Source organism: Artemia franciscana, chromosome 17 (assembly GCF_032884065.1).
Source record: "Artemia franciscana chromosome 17, ASM3288406v1, whole genome shotgun sequence".
Lineage (NCBI taxonomy): Eukaryota > Metazoa > Arthropoda > Branchiopoda > Anostraca > Artemiidae > Artemia > Artemia franciscana.
The window spans coordinates 6,546,538-6,568,232 of record NC_088879.1 but is presented as its reverse complement, the minus strand read 5'-3'; the positions used below and the strand labels follow the sequence as shown (position 1 = coordinate 6,568,232).

The 21,695-nt window shown below is 36.9% G+C and overlaps 1 protein-coding gene across 3 annotated transcripts in view; it reads left to right on the top strand.

Moving 5' to 3' along the window:
- LOC136037753 (protein PRRC1-A-like) overlaps positions 1-21,695 on the top strand; it is a 47,749-nt gene that overhangs the window by 18,764 nt on the left and 7,290 nt on the right. For all 3 annotated transcript variants that reach the window (XM_065720548.1, XM_065720549.1, XM_065720551.1), the window contains exons 3-6: positions 2,920-3,100; positions 11,738-11,964; positions 18,226-18,328; positions 20,788-20,955. In XM_065720548.1, coding sequence (XP_065576620.1) covers positions 2,920-3,100; positions 11,738-11,964; positions 18,226-18,328; positions 20,788-20,955 — 679 coding nt within the window. The remainder of the gene's footprint in view (positions 1-2,919; positions 3,101-11,737; positions 11,965-18,225; positions 18,329-20,787; positions 20,956-21,695) is intronic.

Genomic DNA, 21,695 nt, shown 5'->3' with positions numbered 1-21,695 from the left:
AGACATGTTTTGTAGACAGTAGTGCAAAGGGCATTATGTCTCCCATTTATTATTGTTGTTTTATTCTCTCGCCTTATTATATTGTACAGAAGAAGGTAGAAAATTCAAAGAAACTCGTTTGATTGTGGTTTCTGAAATCTATTGACCTATTTAAGTGATAAAAGTTCTTGGAGGGTACCCAGCCACCGTTTCAATACCCCCAGATGTGCTTTCAGTTAAACTTGGCGGTGGATCAAATTTCAGTATAAGCATATTAACAGTCAAGCGATACAAAAAACATACCCCATAGACGACTTAAATAAGTTCAGTCCTAGGATGTGGATAACAAATTTTGTAAATAGCCCATTTTAATACAAAGATAAATTTAACTATGACAATGGGTATGTTATACCATCTTAAAATCAAGGTTGTGCGTATTTTTCTACAAGACTGCCTGATGCTGATGCCTGAGCCCTTTACTTCATAAGGATACGTATGTCTTTTGTGACTTAATTTTTTGTGAGAATTTTTGAAAAGGTTTTAGATGCTCAAATGACCTATTGTAGTAATAAAAAAAGAAAGCCTAAAAAAACAATTTTTTTTTGCCTAAAAAAGAAAGCAGCAAGTATTAATACTCCACACGCCATATAGTCCCTCCTCCCTGTTACTCAATTGTAGACGCTTATGAGTAAAAATTGAACCTCATATTGATTTACCTATTTCAGAAAATAATTCAAGTATTATTTAAGGGCGAACTATGTATTTAAGTACTTCTTGTTCTTATGCCTCATAGTTGCTGTTTACGCAAAGCATTTAGAAGTGTTTAATATTTAATAATTGTGCGGTTACATCATAGTACACAGCAGTCATCCCCCTTCCTGTTACACAATTGTATACACTTGCAAGGAAAGATTGAACCCCGTATTTATGTGTTGATTTTTAGAAAGTACTTAAAGAATAGTTCACCTATTCGCCTGAGGTCAGCACCTATAATAGCACCTATTCGCCTGAGGTCAGCACAGCTATACACACTCCTCCTTCCCACATTCTTTTTTGAAGTTCCTCCTCTCTTCAAGTCTTTTGTTTTGACAACTTTTTATTCGATCGGAGGAGCTCAGATGGATTGTCTGAAATTACTTATTGGCTGTATATCACCCTTCATCTGGAAAGTATGACCTATTCATCAGAAGCATCAATTGGGGGAAGGGGCAGAATTGCTTGTGTCTGCTTAATTTTTTGCCTGCTCCCCCAAATTCTGAAAATACCTTTGGGGGGATATTATCATTGAAAATGGATTTTTTCATTATTTTCATTAAAAAAGTTGAGACGATACAAATTGGACTCCCCCTAGATTTAGAAAAAATAGCTCCCCCTACCCTAAGTTTTATCAATTTACACCACTGCTAATCATCTTAAAAATTCTTTTTACGTCTTAACTGTGTCCACTTTCTTTATCAATAATGTTACCTAGGTAAGCAGAGCTATCCACTAGATCAAGCTTCTCGTTACCCCACATCACCTCTTCAACTTAATTTATTTCTAGTCTAGCGACTCAGTTTTCTTAACATTAATTTATTTTTAAGATTGTTTTTATTATTATTATAACATTGTTATTATTTATTGTTATTATTAACATTAATATTAAACTAAGCCCTTAATTAAATCGTAAATAAAAATAAGTCCAAAAAGTTTAATCACTTAATGAATACTAGTAAAACTTTAATTACTCCTAATTTTGGCAACTTCGAGTGAATTTGCAAACACATTCTTGCACCCTGGTCACTAACACCTCCGAAAATTCATCTGCATTTAGTCAACTTCGAGGGAATTCGCAAACATATTCTTGCACCCTGGTCACTAACACCTCCGAAAATTCATCTACATTTAGTCAACTTCGAGTGACTTTGCAAACAAAATTCTTGCACCCTGGTCACTAACACCTCCGAAGATTCATCTGCATTTTGTCAACTTCGAGTGAATTTGCAAATACATTCTCGCACCTTGGTCACTAACACCTTCAAAAATTCATCTGCACTTATAGTCAACTTCGAGTAAATTTGCAAACATATTCTTGCACCCTGGTCACTAACACCTCCGAAAATTCATCTGCATTTAGTCAACTTCGAGTGAATTTGCAAACACATTATTGCACCCTGGTCACCAACACCGCCGAAAATTCATCTACATAAGCTATTTCTAGGAGAGTTTTATCCCTCCATTTAGCCTCATGTTCCCTATCTTCCTTTATTTCTGAAGTAAATGATTGTGTTAATATTATCTTCTTTCCTATAACATCATAACGGTTTAGCACGTTCTAAAAATGTTCAGCCATATTCTCTTATAGATGTAACTACTTACAGACAGTGCATTTTTTTTTTTTTTTTTTTTTTTTTTTTTTTTTTTTTTTTTTTTTTTTTTTTTTTTTTTTTTTTTTTTTTGATTACATGGAGAAGAATTTTCTTAAGTCCAGAAAAAGCAGCTCTTAAAAATATTTTAGAATACCATCTTAGAATACGTCAAAACTCCGTTCAAAGGAAGTATAATTGAGTGATTTGACAACTTCGGGAGTTCTCTGTTGTGCTACCCGCCTTGACCGCGCATAGGAGCTATTATTTATGCCGTGTTTACATTGAATAGACAATACTTTTATTAACAATTAGTAAAAGATTACGTTTCCTTGATTTAAAACTAGCCTCTTGTTACTTTTTCGCATTGTTGACAAATTTTAGATCCCCTATCCATTTTTAGCGTAATTGCTTTGGGAGGTCCTTGTGATGCTGGACAAATTTGCCTATTGGCCCTTTGTCTTTGAGACGGTCAGCCGATTTTGTGACTCGTAAAAGGATTTGCAAGGAATCAGATGGTCTTAACATCTTGTGAAGATTGTTTCAGTGTATTTTTCTTACATTTTGTAATAGTTTTATTCTGCTTATTTTCTAGATCCGTCTAAATCAGATCCTAAAATGGACCCTTTGGCTCCACCAGCACCACTCCCTGATTTTGTGGTATTAGAAAAGGCAGACCAAGATATGAAAGAAGCCACAGATAACACCAAAAAAGTTGAGAAGTCAAGAGAAAGAAAAAAGCTACCTGAAGAGATAACAGCGCCATTGCCTACTACGTAAGTAATTCAAAATAAAAAAAGAACATTTTGAAAAGAACGGTCTGTATTCAGTGGGAAGAAAAAGAAGAAGATCAGTCAAACAAATATTCCTGTAAACTGTTAGAATGCTTCAAACAGCACAAAATCTCACTATCAGCCAAGAGTTCAGCTGACCATACCTGTACACAGAGCTCAGAAATCACTATTTATCTTCCTATATTTCAACTCCTAGAATCAAAAGATCTCCTGAAATAAATCTGAGCAGATTCAAGATAAATAAGAAATAACCTATTCAGTAGTTTTGATCATCTTACAGAGTGAGTCAAAAGGAAAAGGGCTGAATAGTGGGCTGAAAAGCCCACGTTTGCTGAAATAGAAATTCTCTTGTATTGTAAAGGGGAAAAACAGTTTTAAAAAACGTACGGTAGGTTGAAAACGTTACTTTCACTTGATAAAACTCTTTTTTATTTAGTTTCTGAATGTTTTTCAATACATTCTAGGACATTTGCCTCCCCTTTGTGAAAAATTTGCACCGGAAAATCCCCGGGAAAAATTCACTTCATAGAAAGTTCATCTCTGCTTAAATACCCCCCCCCCCTGATTTATGGCTGGATAGTGATCAATCCATTCTTATCTGTTAATGACATTTGATTTCTTTTTCTTTTCGTTTTGCAGTCTAGCTTCTCTCCCCTCCTAGTCTAGTTTAGTCATTCACAGAGTAATAATCTGTGACCATGATGAGGTCCGTATTATAGGTGAAAGCCACACAGGGGCTCCAGGTGGTCCTGGTAGTGACTTGTAAGGTTTTGCATTGGCTGGCAGGGCGTTTCTTTCAATAGGGTAGTAGCGAGCTGGTTAACAATTCTTTCTCAAGTTATTCTTTGGGTCTTCAGCTGAATATGTCAGTTGGCGTGATCGTTGGTTTCAGTTTGTCGATTGGCATGAAAGTATCGTTTCCTAATCTCTTTGTTTGAGATCTTATCAGTAAATTTGTCACCCAATATTCTGTTTAAGTATGTGTAGTGGAAGACTAAGTGTTTTGGCATGAATGGCTTTAATAGTACAAATTCACTTCTCATATCACAACACTGTTCTGGCCATTACTGTGGAAATTTAGATTTCAGTGTGGGGATTCATTTGTCCTCTACGGCATTGGGCTTGGCTCAGTGGGGTGAAACCTACCGCCGTCGATGCTATTCTAGGCTTAACTCTATATTCAAAGTTGCCATGTATGTTGACCAATGAACTGAGATACTTGATATTGAAGTATCTCTTCGTAATAAGCCGTAATAAACAGTTTGGTGAGTTCGTAATAAACAGTTCGATGAGTTCATCCGGCACTCCATCTTCTTCCACTGCGTCAGGAACCGCAATTTAATTTGTACGGTTAGATAAATGGCCTGAATTCGGGATCTTTCGTATACACATTTTTGTTTATGAATAAAGTCTTCTTTATCTAAGCAGACCCAATATTTGATTTTCCACGCATTTGGGGTTCAGCAAGGATTGAATCCGGCCCTGCTCAGAGAGTAATAGCAAGAAGAATAAATTGGAATAGTTGGCCCCTTTTTTGGTTATAAAATTACAAAGATAAACTAAATAAGACTGTGAATGATCTAGTAAATTACGAATAAAAAAAAATCAAATAAAGGACTATGACCGCCATTTACAACTCACTAACAGAGATAAAGAATAACAATCGGATAACGTGGCCATTGATTAAGAGGGTCCAAGTGGGTCCTTATATATTTTTTTGTATATTCCGATAAAATTGGCCCTATTTAAGGGGGCCAAATTTGATTTGCCTTGGGGTACCACAAGGTTTTATCTGGTCTTGCTAAGAGTAAAGTGAGAAAAGAAATAGCATCGAATGGCTCATTGTTCGGCTATCAAATTGCTAAGATCTACTACATTAAACCGTGAATGACCAAGAAATGAAACTGCATGATGAAATACTCCACTTCTCTGATCTTTATTTTTTTTACACTCATGCCTTAGTTCCAGTATTAAAGGAAAAAGTCAAACATCAGCTTTAACTGTTTACGCTTATCAAGAATAATGGCAATCATCATAGGCAATGCAGTAGCGCTGCCTAAGTGAAGAGCGATTTGGACTCAATGTAACTTTTTTAATGTGGCTTCACAGATATTCTATTTATGTTGCATGCAAAATTACGGAAGATGGCACATTACTCCGAACAGCTAAAGAAAAATTATTCTAGTAATTTTTATTAAGTAATATTTTGTTATTAAAATTAATTAGTTATTTAATTAGTTAAAGAATTATTAATTAATTAATTATTTTAATTAATTAATTTTAGGGCGTTATCATTATCGAAGTCTACTTTTTATTGTATTTCCCTCAAACATTGAATATTGATGCCTAAATAAAAATTTAAGTTAATATTAGTAAGTCATCTTTTTAGTTCGTTGGTTATATCAGAAATTAATCCATTAGAACATTCCCTGGTACAGGTGAGGAAATAAAGGAGTTACATCTAAATCTGACGACTCGAATTTTTTGTCAGAAAATGGAATTAGGATGGGAGGAAAAAAGTACTTTTACCTCTCGGGAGATCATGGTGCAATCCGGGCTCGGAGAAGAGAGGAGGGCCTTCGGGTGATGAAGTTGAAGGCATTGATTATTATAGCTCTTTATAGTGAAACTGAAAATACATCACCTGGAGCTGCAGTTATTGTTGAAGGTCTTGGTGCTAAAAGGGCAACGCGTCTCCAGCTAGTGACAAGGACGGACACCATATACAAAAGGGAAAGAAAAGACGAGAAAAACTTCGACCTCTAGGATTTTTCTTCATCAAAAAGGGCAAAGCCCTTTGTGGAAGCGGGCAGCAGCTCAGTGGGCAAACGATAGCAGTACAAAAATAATGCCCTTTGCCCAAGATTTTCAAAACCAAACAAAATGAATTTTGTTTTTTCTTTTGTCCTCTGGTGGTGCACAGGGTTTAAATTTAGCCTAGTAATATGGAACCCAGAGATTGAACCTTGCTGTGGCAACACGCTGCAAGGCCAACGGGGGGGGGCCTTAGTAGTAAATAAGCGTCATTAATGTTATTAAAATAACTTACGTGATAGTCAACTGCAGGTTATCAATAGTTGCATGATTGATCTCAACTTACTATTTAGTTTAATTTTAATTATATTTTAAATTCTTTAATTATTAAATTATTAAGTTCTTTTACTATTAAATATTTAACTGCTATTATTATTTTGTCCTTTTGATTTTCCAGCTGAATTTTGGAAATTTTTAAAATGATCAAAAAAAAATTATGATCACGGTGAAATATGGCGCCGTTTTTGTAGATCGGCACCGAAAACTAGATAATTTTTCAAGCTCAAATTGGCGCCGAAAAAAGCTATGTGTGTCCGGCCGCTTAGGGTTCTCTGTCACTACATCGTAATCTTGCGCCTAAAAATCTTTGTAAAGGAGGCTCTAGACGGTCAATCATTTTGATCAAAAGCTTCCGTCAATTGGTTAAATGAAGCATGATTGACCGTCTAGGGACCTGTTTGACGCTCGAGTAAAGCGTTGACCGTTATTGATAGAAAGTTTGAATGACTCAATCATTTTGATCAAAAGCAGTGTATTAGATCGGCTTTGGTCGAGATAGATGGGTCAATTGAAGATTGGTTGAAGCAGACGTCAATGGATTGACGGAAAATTTGGTTCAAAATAATAGACCGTCTAGGGCGTCCTAAAAAGAATTTTTAAAAATTCTTCCGTAATATAATTTTAAAATTTCTAAGACGTCTGGAATTTGATTCCGACAATGAGATTCTGCGAAACTATTTCCATCACAATTTAAACAAAGAGGAAGAAAAAGGAAGAAGAAGAAGATTGGTTCGGTCTTAGTTAAGCTCAAATCGATTGAACGTTAGTTTTTGCTCGTTCCAACTCTAAATGCTAGCTAAATCAAACAGTTTGTGGTAACGAACCATAAGTAAATAGTGACGTTGTTATCTTTTCACAGTCTCCAAATTATTGTTCCTGAATTACTGAAATACCTGCACAGAAGAGAATTGTTAAACCGTCGAAGTCCGCTAAGTACCTTGGGATCATTATTGATAAAAATTGGTCGTGTTAAGGCTATTAGTAAAATATTATCGCGTAATTTAGGAATTATTCGTAAATCAAAATATGTTTTCCCTTCATATGATTTAAGGTTATTGTATTTTTCTCTGATACTTCCATATATTTTCTACTGTTCGTCTGTATGGCTTGGTACTTTTTCCTTCATATGATTTACGGTTATTGTATTTTTCTCTGATACATCCATATATTTTCTACTGTTCGTCTGTATGGCTTGGTACTTTTTCTTTCATATGATTTACAGTTATTGTATTTTTCTCTGATACATCCATATATTTTCTACTGTTCGTCGGTATGGCTTGGTACTTTTTCCTTCATATGATTTACAGTTATTGTATTTTTCTCTGATACATCCATATATTTTCTACTGTTCGTCTGTATGGCTTGGTAATTTTTCCTTCATATGATTTATGGTTATTGTATTTTTCTCTGATACATCCATATATTTTCTACTGTTCCTCTGTATGGCTTGGTACTTTCTCCTTCAATATTTTGCCCAATGCGTGCACTGCAGATTGCCATTATTGAGAATCGGGATTCGATCAGGTCAGTGTATAAAATAATTAATATAATGCCTGTAGCTCCGGAGTTCGTCCGGAATGGGGCAGACTCTGTCTGCTGACCACGTGCCTCTGGATATGGGGTTTCTCCCCTAACTAAACACTCCGATCAGGACGGCCGCAACCTCATGTGGCGGGTGGAGCCCACCCTGGGAATCTCAGTACCTAGGTTTAACCTAGCTCTAATCAGATTCCAGGCCTAGGGTCGGTTGGGCTAGCGACCCTCCACCCGAAAATTAAGTGCTACGAAAAGTGACAATATAGCCTCGGACCCGGATTCCCTTTTAAGATCTCGACCATCGCGCGTCATGCTGACGACGATGGACGATGGACATGATGGACATGCTGACGACGTCAGAAAGACTGACAGACTAAACCTTATGGACCGAAGGGGGCTACGAATAGCCACCTGGAATGTCTTGACTTTGAATGAACCTGCGTCAAAGAACCTACTCTCTGAAGAACTTCGCAAGAATAAATTGTCAATTGCAGGTCTTACAGAAACACGTCTTACCGGAAGCGGAGAAGAGCGAATAGGTAACAGTGACTCATTGCTCTGGTCTGGAGGAAGCTCGAGAAGGAATGGTGTTGGCCTTGCACTAAATAGCCTTACAAGAAAGGCCTTACTTTTACACGAAGCTGTATCGGACAGATTAATGAAGGCCCGCTTTGGACACAAACATGGCAAGATGACTGTCATCATATGCTATGCCCCGACCAATGATTCTGATGATGCAACTAAGGAGGATTTTTACTCTGCTTTGTCCAGATGCCTTGCAACAGTTCCCCCCCCATGATATAACTGTTCTCCTTGGCGACTTTAATGCGACAGTGCGCGATGATATGGGTTTATGGCGTGGCACAGTTGGTCCTGTATCCCCCGACCCACTTAACGACAATGGGCTTCGCTTACTTGAACTGTGCCGATCTCACGACCTCTACATTGCAAACACCTACTTCCAACGCAAAACTATTCATCAGTACACGTGGTATAGTAATGACGGTCGTACAAAGAAGATGATTGACTACGTCATTATTTCCAAGCGCTGGAGATCATTGGTGAAGAACTGCAGAACTTACAGATCAGCAGAGCTTGGAAACGCAGACCATAGGCTTGTGTGCGCCGATCTTCGGCTTCGCCTCCATGCACAACGATCGAAAAGAAAACCCGTTGCTGCAGATATTGGGAAACTAAAGGAACCAGATACTCGCCAGAAGTACAGTATCGAGATATCGAATCGCTTCGAGGCCCTTGGCTCACTTAATAGCAGCGAAGATCTCTGGAAGCATTTTAAATTGCAGACCAGTGAAGCAGCACAACTAGTGCTTGGCAAGAGGAGTTATCCAAAGAAATCGTGGCTAACTAACGAAACACTGCAAGTCATAGAGCAGAGACGGAAGGCAAGACTTCTTGGGGATATGACCACATATCGGAGGCTCAATTGAGTGCGGAACAGACTCATTCACCGGGATAGAACCCAGTTTGTTGCAAGGAAAGCCGATGAAATTGAGCTAGCTGCAAAAAAGAAAGACATGGGCAGCCTATTCAAGCATCTCCGAGACCTCACTGAAAATAAAACTCCCACCTTGGGTCCCGTCCTGTCAAGGGATGGTGCACTTCTCTCTGACGAAGGTTCTTGTCTTGAGCGGTGGAAGGACCACTTCTGTTGGCTCCTCAACAATACTGGTCCGTCTGCGCCTCCTAATGATAGTCCCAGCCAACCTTGCAGTCAAAGACCTGGAACAGATGTTCCTCCAGATGAGCCTTTCAGCCCCTCAGAAATTGGACATGCAGTAAAAAGACTCAAGAATAATAAAGCTGCGGGAATCTGTGGCTTAAACTCAGAGCTGCTAAATTATGGAGGTCCTGCAATGCTCCTGTTTCTACACACCCTGTTCTCTACAATCTGGCAAACAGAGATAATTCCTGAGGATTGGCGGAAGGGTGTCATCATCCCCTTATGGAAGAGAAAAGGCTCGAGAAGCGACTGCTCCAACTACCGGGGAAAAACCCTACTGTCAGTCCCTGGCAAACTGTTTTCAATGGTCCTGCTGGATCGATGTCGGAGCATCAATCGAAAAATCCGGCGACCGGAGCAAGCTGGTTTTATGTCGGATCGTTCAACCATCGAGCAGATTTTCACGATTCGACAAATAGTAGAGAAGACCACAGAGTTCCGACAGAAAGCATTTATTGCCTTCGTTGACTTCCGTGCTGCATTTGACTCAGTCGATCGAAAAGCTCTTTGGCGGATCCTAGAGTTGACTGGCCTACCCGAGAAATATTGCAGACTTCTCAAGGCGCTGCACCATGGGACGGAGAGCTGTGTACAAGTAAATGGTCGGCGCAGCCCGTTCTTTCAAATCACGACAGGGGTGCGCCAAGGATGTGCAGTGGCCCCAGAGCTCTTCAATGTCATCATAGATTACGTTATGACAAAAACCACTTCACGTCTCAGCTTTGGGCTCAAATTCGGAGATCATACCATCACAGATGTCGATTTTGCCGATGACTTGGCCTTTCTGGCGGACTCCATGGAGCAGCTGCTGGAAGCGCTCCGAATTCTGCGAGAAGAGGCTGCCAAAGTAGGACTGCATATAAACTGGAACAAAACTAAAATTATGGCCATAGACCCGTCTTCTCCTGCTGTTAACTCTCCAGTTAGCCTGGACAGCACCACTAGCATCGAGGTTGTCAAAGACTTCACCTACCTGGGCTCCGTAATTTCTTCAAATGGCTCACTTCTCCCCGAGCTGCAGGCAAGATTATCTAAAGCGTCTTCTGTCATGGGCAGACTGAACCGTCACCTCTGGCGAAAACCAAATATCTGTCGCACAACGAAACTGCGGATCTTCAACGCTCTAGTCGGTTCTGTGATGCTTTACGGAGCTGAGACATGGCAAGCATCAGCTGCAACCCTCAAGAAAATAGACGTATTTCATGCAAAGAGCCTGAGGAGGATTGAGGGCCCACGATGGTCTGACTTCGTCAGCAATGAAAAGCTTCTGCAGCTCACAAAGCAGTCTTGGTTTTCGTCTCAAGCAGCCGAGCGAACCTTACGATGGTTCGGGTATCTGCTTTGAATGCCACCACATCTACCCGCAAAGATGATCTATGACTTCGACCCAATCAAAGTTGGTTGGAAGCGACCTCGAGGCCGACCGAAGAAACGTTGGTCCGACAGCCTGTCCGAGTTCTTAGCGATGGCAAACATCAGACAGGGCGAAGAGCAAATACTCGCCATGGACCGAAGTGGGTGGAGGAGGCAGACGTCACTCTACGCCGAGCAGTGCCCGGCAGGAGACTTAAGTCAAAGTAAGTCTGTAGCTTTTTGTGTGATTGCGTGATTTTTATACACTGGTTCATGTATTGTAATGGGTGCCTTCCAGAATGCTTTACGGGAATGTTTCGTGAAAGGTCAAATATTTATTATCGTTTATTTCCATTGCCGATTAGGTCCCAAACTTAGTGGCAATTATGTAGAAAGTCAGTAAGTATACCTTTAAAACAGATTAAGAGTGGTGGAACTAAAAATGATAATAAATGTATTCCAAAAAAATTTAATTATTGAACTGTATGTTATCTTGTTAAATATTCGAATACTTTTGCTTTAGGATCATTAATTTTGTATTTTTATTGTGTGTAAAATATTTATGTAAATATATTTTTTGGTACGATGTTTCACCCTCCAGCTTTTTGTAGCATTTATTTGTTGTTATTATTATTATATATATTTTCTTGGTAACACAACCTAGCAAGTGACGCTTTTGGTGTTAATGATTGATTTTGTTTCGGGTTTTTGAAAATAAATAACTACTGCTACTACGAAAAATTAAACAAGAGAAACGGGTTTCAATTTCAACAAAGCATTGAATAAAAAATAAAAACAAAACTACTCTTTAATTAAAAAAAAAAAATACCTTCATTTGGTTCAGTGTTTGTCTATATTTAGTTTACCTCTTTCTCTTTTTTCTTCTTTTCATACAGAGAAGCTCAACAACGTCAAGTAGTTCAAGTTGGTGGTACAACAATTATAGAAGAAGAAGAGAAAAATGAGCCAAGTATGTCGTCTATTTTCAGCTGGGTCCGTTCCGCCATCACAGTGCCCACGGCCTCTCAAGGAAAGGAATTGTTTGACAAGTTTTCTGAAAAAGCCAAGAATACTGTAGACAGTGTAATTACTACATTAGACCCTCAGATGAAGGATCTTGTTCGTAAGTCTCTTATGTTAGGCTGTGGTTATGTAGGTGTGTTAGGCTATGTTATGATAGGTCTTATGTTTGGCTAGATAGCAATTACTACATTAGACCCTCAAATGAAGGATCTTGTTCGTAAGTCTTCTTATGTTTGGCTGTGGCTATGTAGGTATGTTAGGTTATATTATGTTAGGTCTTATGTTTGGTTATATATCGATTTTGTTAAAAAATTTTAAATAAACAACTCGTAAACAGGGACGTACTTTGCTATGGGGCAGGGGAGTGACTCCACCTCTCAGACCTAGGTTTGCCCTCCCTTCAGATCCCAGTTTGCCCCACCCCCTCTCCCCAGCTGATATTTAGTTTCTTTAAAAATCTAGTCAAAACTAAGATAAGCCTGCATAATTCAAGCATCTATAGAAACGAGTCAGTTTTTTCATTTACCTTCATGATACAGTATGGCTCATTTTTCAGTTTTCAATGTCATTTTTACCTGATTTAGGAAAATTGGCTCCAAATTTGACCCTCCCCCCACCCTCCAGGATTTTGACGAAATTACGCCACTGCTCGTAAATTGAATGATTTTATAAAAAGAAATTATGTGGCGACTATGGACCTTCAACAAACTATCCTGTCTTATCGATATTCATTTCCGAGCTCAGAAAAGAAGTCTTAGAAGCCAATTCGACTGAGTGGATTGATCTCCATTACTAATTGTGCATGTCTTGAAGTACCAAAGACAGTGGAAATAGAATTTATTACATGGAATCGGTCAGGTGGAAGCTCATACATTTTTTGGGATCTTAAAAATTAGAAAAGTTTGTAATTCAATTTTTATTCAAAAAGACCCTGTATGTAGTACTGAAGTTTTAGTAGTAGTGGCCGACAAATTTAAATAAAAAGAAACATGGGTAAAAAACTCAGCAGAAAATAGGCTAAAATAATCTAGCATCAGCTAACTTCAGAAAGTGTAGCTTTCCTTTGAAAATGCAGATGTCTTTGGGAATCAACAGAATATTTATATTTGAATTTTTATGGTCGAAAAACATCGTTAAGTTTAATTAATTAGTTTTGCTTGTTTATTCTTACGATTTGGCGTGACAATACTGACCAAATGTGATGTTGTTAACTTCTTAATTTTAAATTCTTAATATAACAACTTCTTAATTTTGAAGGAACCAATAGAAAACCATGGTTTTCAGGTATGAATATGTCTAAGATAGATCCGGGGGATGTTTATATTTTGATGTGCTTGGTATTTTAAGATATATTTAATATGCTTAGGAGTTTATTGTGCAGCTGATAACCTAGGGGAACAATTAGTATCACAATTTATGTTGAGTTTGATTTTTGGGGACTTTCAGAGTTGAATAGATGGTGATTTCAAACTTGTAGTTAATTTTTTCATTTTTGAAAAATGTCGATTTTTTTCTTACATATAACGGTGACCAATCTGTGAAATAGAATATCAATCACAGGAACTGGCACGTCACTTAGGGGAACGGGTTACCTCCTTTGAGACTCCTAGATTTTTTAAAACAACTTTTTTTGGTATTTTCATTGAAAAGTACCTTTTTTGTAATTTTATTGAAAGAATTTGAAAAAACCACAAGATTGCTCTTTTCCTACATTTTGGTAATTGTATTTGCCACACACACCGAATCTCCCTCCCATAGCTGTGTCAATTGGGGGAGGGGTTACCCTATCCCCAGACTCCTATATTTTGAAAAATAACTTTTTTCGATATTTTTATTGAAAACTTTTTGTATTTTCATTGAAATGAATCGACGAAACGACAAAATCGTCCTTCCCCTAATGTTTGACCATTTTATTTGCTATTAATTAATATTAATAGCAAATTCCCCCTTTAATTAATTTAATTAACACCCATGCGCAGAAATACTTGGCCCCCAGCTCTCCAATTAGCTGACAGAATGCTTTCCTGACTAGCACTACGTGCCGAAGGGGAGAGTAGACGCCTTCTATGTTTTTCCACGTAACAAACTTGGTCTCCTTTGTAAATAGAGGGGTCTCCTTTTTTGTAATTTATTACTCTTTTAACAAATAGTAATAAAACCTCAAAATGAATTCATTTTGCATGTTAATTTATTATTTTGTATAGTCGAGGGCCTCGTAGCAGCTTTTCATTGCTTCGTAAGCTTGAATCCAGTTTTTTCCCTTTTTCTACTAAAACATGTAATTACTAAGTTTTTTTTTTAATTTATGATATATTTTCTGTTATTTGTTTAAAAGGAGACAGCCACAATTCAAAAATTTTAAATAGAGATTTATCCAAAAATCTGTCTACGGTTAGAGCTTCTTTTGTGATTAGGAATTTTGCCCCCTCTGTATGAGATGTTACTCCAATTGAAATAAGAAATTCGAGTCGTTTGAAATCCTTCAAGGCTGCAGTTTTCCTTGCAAAAGAATAGTATGTTTGTATGTAGCACTATGTAGATTAGAGAAAACTGCCACCAGCTGCCAACAAACCTTTTTTAACAGTTGTATACAAACAAATCCTTCAAGGCTGCAGTTTTCCTTGCAAAAGAATAGTATGTTTGTATGTAGCACTATGTAGATTAGAGAAAACTGTCACCAGCTGCCAACAAACCTTTTTTTAACAGTTGCATACAAACAAATCCTTCAAGGCTGCAGTTTTCCTTACAAAAGAATAGTATGTTTGTATGTAGCACTATGTAGATTAGAGAAAACTGCCACCAGCTGCCAACAAACCTTTTTTTAACAGTTGCATACAAACAAATCCTTCAAGGCTGCAGTTTTCCTTACAAAAGAATAGTATGTTTGTATGTAGCACTATGTAGAGTAGAGAAAACTGCCACCTGCTGCCAGCAAACCTTTTTTTAACAGTTGTATACAAACAAATCCTTCAAGGCTGCAGTTTTCCTTGCAAAAGAATAGTATGTTTGTATGTAGCACTATGTAGATTAGAGAAAACTGCCACCTGCTGCCAACAAACCTTTTTTTAACAGTTGCATACAAACAAATCCTTCAAGGCTGCAGTTTTCCTTACAAAAGAATAGTATGTTTGTATGTAGCACTATGTAGAGTAGAGAAAACTGCCACCTGCTGCCAACAAACCTTTTTTTAACAGTTGTATACAAACAAATCCTTCAAGGCTGCAGTTTTCCTTGCAAAAGAATAGTATGTTTGTATGTAGCACTATGTAGATTAGAGAAAACTGCCACCAGCTGCCAACAAACCTTTTTTTAACAGTTGTATACAAACAAATCCTTCAAGGCTGCAGTTTTCCTTGCAAAAGAATAGTATGTTTGTATGTAGCACTATGTAGAGTAGAGAAAACTGCCACCTGCTGCCAACAAACCTTTTTTTAACAGTTGTATACAAACAAATCCTTCAAGGCTGCAGTTTTCCTTGCAAAAGAATAGTATGTTTGTATGTAGCACTATGTAGATTAGAGAAAACTGCCACCTGCTGTCAACAAACCTTTTTTTAACAGTTGCATACAAACAAATCCTTCAAGGCTGCAGTTTTCCTTGCAAAAGAATAGTATGTTTGTATGTAGCACTATATAGATTAGAGAAAACTGCCACCTGCTGCCAACAAACCTTTTTTTAACAGTTGTATACATTTAAAAAAAATAAAATTTATCTTATATATCTATCTTATTCAAACATTTAATCTGCAATTTTTAAACAAAATTTTAAATTAATTCAAATTGAGGCTAAAACTTTTTTTTAACAACACAAGTGGTCATGAACCAAATGTAATTGCTAATTGCAGTTGAATCCGGATTTAACAATATTGAATTCAAATTTAACAAAGTTTAAATGAAAGCTTTCATCCTTTTTCTTTTGAATTCCTTCCCCCCCCCCCCCAGGAAAATCCTCCGACACCCCTTACCTCTACGTATTTGACCTTTTTACGGTTTTTTAACTAATATACATAGCTTTTAAGATTTAACAGGTATAGAACTTTTGGAAGTTCAGATACTTCTTTGTTACTTTTTTTTAACAACCCAAACCATCGTAATCCTACGATGTTACGTACGATGTACCTAACTGATGATCATTACAGGCGTACCAAATTTCAACTATTTAGTCAAATACCTACTTGAAATTCTACCATGAAATTCTTTTCTTACACCTATTGTGGAAGTGCCACTTTCTGTGGGATTGAGACGTTGATCATAGAAGGGACAATATCTTTCCAATTGGCTGATACAATCTTATTTGATCAATACCAGGGGAATGAATTGGGTGTTCATCAGTATATCGTGATCTGAAAAATAAAACTGTTAGAAAATGTAATTAGAGATTATTTTTGAACGCCCCATAGTCTAAATAATTAAAGTACATCAGCTTTTTTTATGGCACTTGGTATCTACCAAGTGACATATAGCGATCGCAAATTCTGTGGGTCTGTCTGTCCCAGTTTTGCTCGTTTAGGCACTTCCAGGTAAGCTAGGACGATGAAATTTGGCAGGGGTATTAGGAACCAGACCAGATTAAGTTAGAAATTGTCGTTTCCCCGATTCGATCATCTGGGACGGAGTGGGGGATAGTTAAATCGGAAAAATTTGAAAAAATGAAGTATTTTTAACTTGCGAACGGGTGATCGGATCTTAATGAAATTTGACATTTAGAAGGATATCGTGTCTCAGAGCTCTTTTTTTAAATTCCGAAGGGATCCGGTGACATTGGGGGGAGTTGGGGGGGCCTAAAATCTTGGAAAACGATTAGAGTGGAGGGATCGGGATAAAACTCGGTGGGAAAAATAAGCACAAGGCCTATATACGTGATTGAAATAACCGGAACGGACCTGTTCTATTTGGGGGAGTTGGGGGAAGGGGTTAAATCCGAAGAATTAGAAAAAATGAGGTATTTTTAACTTACGAAGGAGTGATCGGATCTTAATGAAATTTAATATTTATAAGGACCTTGTAACTCAGATCTCTTATTTTAAATCCCGACCGGACCCAGCGTCATTGGGGGGGGGGGGGGGACTTGAAATCTTGGAAAACACTTAAAGTGGAGAGATCAGGATGAAACTTGGTGGGAAGAGTAAAAACAAGTCCAGGATACGTGACTGACATAACCGGACCGGATCCGTTCTCTTTGGTGGAGTTGGGGGGGGGTGGTAATTCGGAAAAATTATAAAAAATGAGGTATTTGTAACTTACGAACGGGTGATCAGATATTAATGAAATTTGATATTTAGAAGGATCTTGTGCTTTAGAGCTCTCATCTATAAATCTTGACCAGATCTGGTGACAATGGGTTGGAATTTGAGGGGGAAACCGGAATTCTTGGAAAACGTGAAAGTTGAGGTATCTTCATCTTACGAATGGGTGATCGGATCTTAATGAAACTTGATATATAGAAGGATCTTATGTCTCAGATGCTCAATTTTCAATTCGAATCGGATCTGGGGACATAGGGGGTTGGAGGGGGGAAACGGAAATCTTGGAAACCGGAAATCTTGGGAAACGCTTAGAGCGGAGAGATCGGGATGAAACTTGATGGGAAGAATAAGCACAAGTTATAGATACGTGATTGACATAAATGGAACGGGTCCGTTCTCTTTCGGGGAGCTGGGGGATGTTAATTTGGAAAAATTGAGGTATTTTTAACTTAAGAACGGGTGACCGGATCTTAATGAAATTTGATATTTAGAAGGAAGACATGTCTCAGATTTCTTATTTCAAATCCCGACCATATCTGTTGAAATTGGGCGGAGTTGGAGGGGGAAACCGGAAATCTTGGGAAATGCTTAGAGTGGAGAAATCGGGATAAAATTTGGTGGGTAGAATAAGCAAATGTCGTAGATACGTGATGACGTAACCGGACTGGATCCGCTCTCTTTGGGGGAGTTAGGGGGTGGGGTTTAGTGCTTTGGCGAATTTGGTGCTTCTGGACGTGCTAGTACGATGGAAATTGGTAGGCGTGTCAGGGAGCTGTACAAATTGATTTGATAAAGTCGTTTTCCCCGATTCGACCATCTGGGGGGCTGAAGGGAGAGGAAAAACTAGAATAAATGAGGTATTTATAACTTACGAGTGGGTGATCGGATTTTAATGAATTTTGATATTTAGAAGGACAGAATAGGATACTTCGGTTCTGAGGCTCTGAGGATGAATAATGTTTGATTGAGAAATATAGATCTTTTGTTTTTGACATATTAGTATTTTCTAAAATGTTTCATATAGATGGTAGTGCGATATTTTCTTTGTGTATTATTATCGAATTTTGCTTGAAAATGGTTCTTAAACTCCCTATTGTGTTGTGTATTCCATTTTAGGTTCAGGTTGTGATATTGAAATAATAGTTGCATCACAAAACGAAGAAGAAATCGGAGGCGTCCGTGAAGCATTTCATTCAGTGTTTGGAAGAGCAGCTATAAGGTAATGTTTTTGTTTTAGTCATTATACTCACATCCTACCTATAAAAAAAAATATTTGCTATAAAATGGTGTAATGAGGAGCAAGAACTGGAGCTACTGGCTTATAGGCCAGTAGTTATACTGCTGACATTAAGTTTCGTATATTTGGCATCTGCTCTCTTTAAGCAAGCAATAACTGTAGCCTATATATCTAGATTTGTTTATTTATCTTTAAATTTTTTCTCGAAAGCGACACTATAATTTTTTTCTTCTGAAAATTGGGATATTAAACTGTTTAGGTGGTATATTTCATACGAATGACGTCAGATATACCCTATATTTATTACCAGAAATCCAATAGTAATGGTCTAATTTTCTGCAGTGTATAAAATAAAATTAGATTCAAATTGTTATGCCAAAGAGAAAGAGACATTTTTTATCTAGAAAAAAATATTGTATATACATATTTATATATCCTTACCTTAGATCTTCTTGTGCCTCCAGAGGCACCCAAGCCATGTAAGAAGAGTCTCCAACCGTCTTTATAACTGACGACAGCGATAATGCCTTCCCACTCTGGTTTAGGGAGGCATGAAGTTGACGCAGGTCGCTCTTGAAGGTACGACGGAGTGTGTTTTTGGGTTGTCCTATGCGGCGGTCGGGTAGCCAAAAGAATGCTTCCTTGGAGATTCTCGTGTCGTCCATGTGTAGTACATGGCCTAGGTACCTCCATCTGCGTCTTTGTATGGTTTGGTTAGGGATGGCTGGCCCGTGATGTTCCTTGCATGTGCATTTGTGACTTTCTGAGTCCAGTGAATACCAATCAGCATCCGGAGACAAGCGTTCTCAAAGGACTGGATTCTCCTCTCTTGGTCTTGGTTGAGTTTCGAAGTTTTCGATGCGCAGAGGAGGACAGGCAGGACGTTACTGTTGAACAGGCGGGGTTTGAGCCGGAGAGACAAAGTACTCGATCTCCATACTTCGTTAAGTCTGTTGAAGGTTCTGTTAGCCTGACCACTTCGGGCACTGACTTCTCTTGCTGTGGATCCTGTATTTTTGATGATGCTGCCAAGGTATTTAAACTTGACTACCTGATCTACATCGTTGTCGCCGCATGTATATATATGTATATATATATATATATATATATATATATATATATATATATATATATATATATATATATATATATATATATATATATATATATATATATTTGCATACTACGAAATCTGTGCTGAAGTAAATGATTCTGAATGATTTTGTCCAAATTAGCAAATCAATTTTTGTTTCAAAATTTTCTTTACTTATTAATTGAACTGGAGTAATTAATTAACGTATCAAGGTTACGGGAGAAAATTATGCATAGTATTTTAGGGTAATAAATTTCCTTAAATACTCAAAATTTTTGTGGATCGTGTTTTTAGCCTAAAGCTTGATCAATACTTATATTAAAAAATTGGGAGTGATCGGGAACTCAACTGTTGATTAAAAAACCTTCATGTACAGTAATCCAGCCTTTGGTAGTAGCGGCCGGCAAATTAAAACAAAAAGGAATATGCATGACAAATCAGCAAAAATAAAGCTAAATTTTGGTAAAAATCAGCAAAAATGAAGCTATATCCTGGTAAAAAATCAGAAAAAAAAAATCCAGCTAAATTATGTAGCAGCAAACAGTTTAAGAAAATGCAGCTTTCCTTTGAAGGTGTTGTCTTTAGAAATCAACAGATCGTTGATGTTTGCATTTTTACGGAGGCAAAGCTATTTAAAATGTTGCTAGTTAATATTGCTTATTTATTTTCATGGTTTAAAGTGGCAACACCGACGAATATGTGGTAGTGCTCTAAAAACTTTATAAGTCTGAAACAACCCAAAAAAAAACCTACAAATCGCGGTTTTCAGGTATGAATAGACCAAAGATGATTCTAGGGGGGGGGAATAATTTTATTTTGATGTCCTTGGTACTTTAGTAATTAATTGAGGCGTTTTTTTACAAATACTCTTAATATAATGTTCTAGTACTTGGATTGCGAAAGACAGTGCCCCTTAGTTTGGGATATGTATATATATATATATATATATATATATATATATATATATATATATATATATATATATATATATATATATATATATATATATATATATATGTATGTATGTATATATATATATATATATATATTGTCAAAAATTAGCAAATCAATTTTTGTTTCAAAGTTTTCTCTACTTATTAATTGAATTTGAGTAATTTTTTAACGTATCAAGGTTATGGGAGAAAGTTATATATAGTATTTTAGGGTAATAAATTTCCTTAAATACTCTTCTTTTTTTAGCCTAAAGCTTGATCAATACCTACTAAACCAATATTTAAAAACGTTTTGTATTTTTAAAATAGACATTTGATGTTGTCAAGCTAATCCTTATGATGTGAAACCTCTAAGATATTATGTACAACATGTCTGTATATCCTTTTTCTTTCAGGGGTATGAAGTCTCAATGCTTGAGTGTTGCACCGCAACCAGTGGGTCTCATATCAGCGATTCAGACTGCAACCGAAAAAGAAGCTTATCTTAGAAGTTCTGGACTTGTTCATCATCAACAGCCTGTTATCTCTGTTCAAAATTTTCTCCTGGAAGTTACCAAAGACAAGTAACGTTTTATTATATTTTGAATTAATATTCAATTACTAAAAGTAATTTATTAGTTAAATTAATTAATCAAGTTAATAAATAACTTTTTGATTTAATAAAAGTAGTAATGCTTCATCTGATCATAAATATCTCGTTTACTTGAACATGCTATCTTCAGCTATTATGATATATTAAATGTTGTATAGTTTATACTGCACCATATTGTTCAGATATGACGAAGAAAAATATAGAGAAAAAACAACAGGACTTGGCTAATATAGAATAATAAAGAATGCGGACTAATATTTGCGATTGTAATAATATTGATATTGATAATATATACTAATATATACACTAATATATACTTTAATATATACGGACTAATATTGATAATAACGAATATATACAAGTTTGCAACATACAATAGTATTCAAATACAAAAAAAGAGGAAAAGATGAGAGTAAAAAAGTATAGGAAAAACGAAAAGATGAAAGAGCAAGCATACGCATAAATAGATAAAAATAAAGAAAAAAAGAAAGATTTTAAACAACCAAGGGGTAGCATAACCAAAATGAACAGAAACTCAATTCATCTAGGCGTGCAGTGACAGAGGGAATAAAAATTATCAGGTATCTTTTAGTAAGGGCAGGAGGGAATAATTTGAGGGAGTTTTGAGATGGCTGAACTGGTAAAACGGGATTTACCATGGAATGTAGACAAATGTAGTAGTAGTAGTAAGACAGCACTTGACCCTTAAGG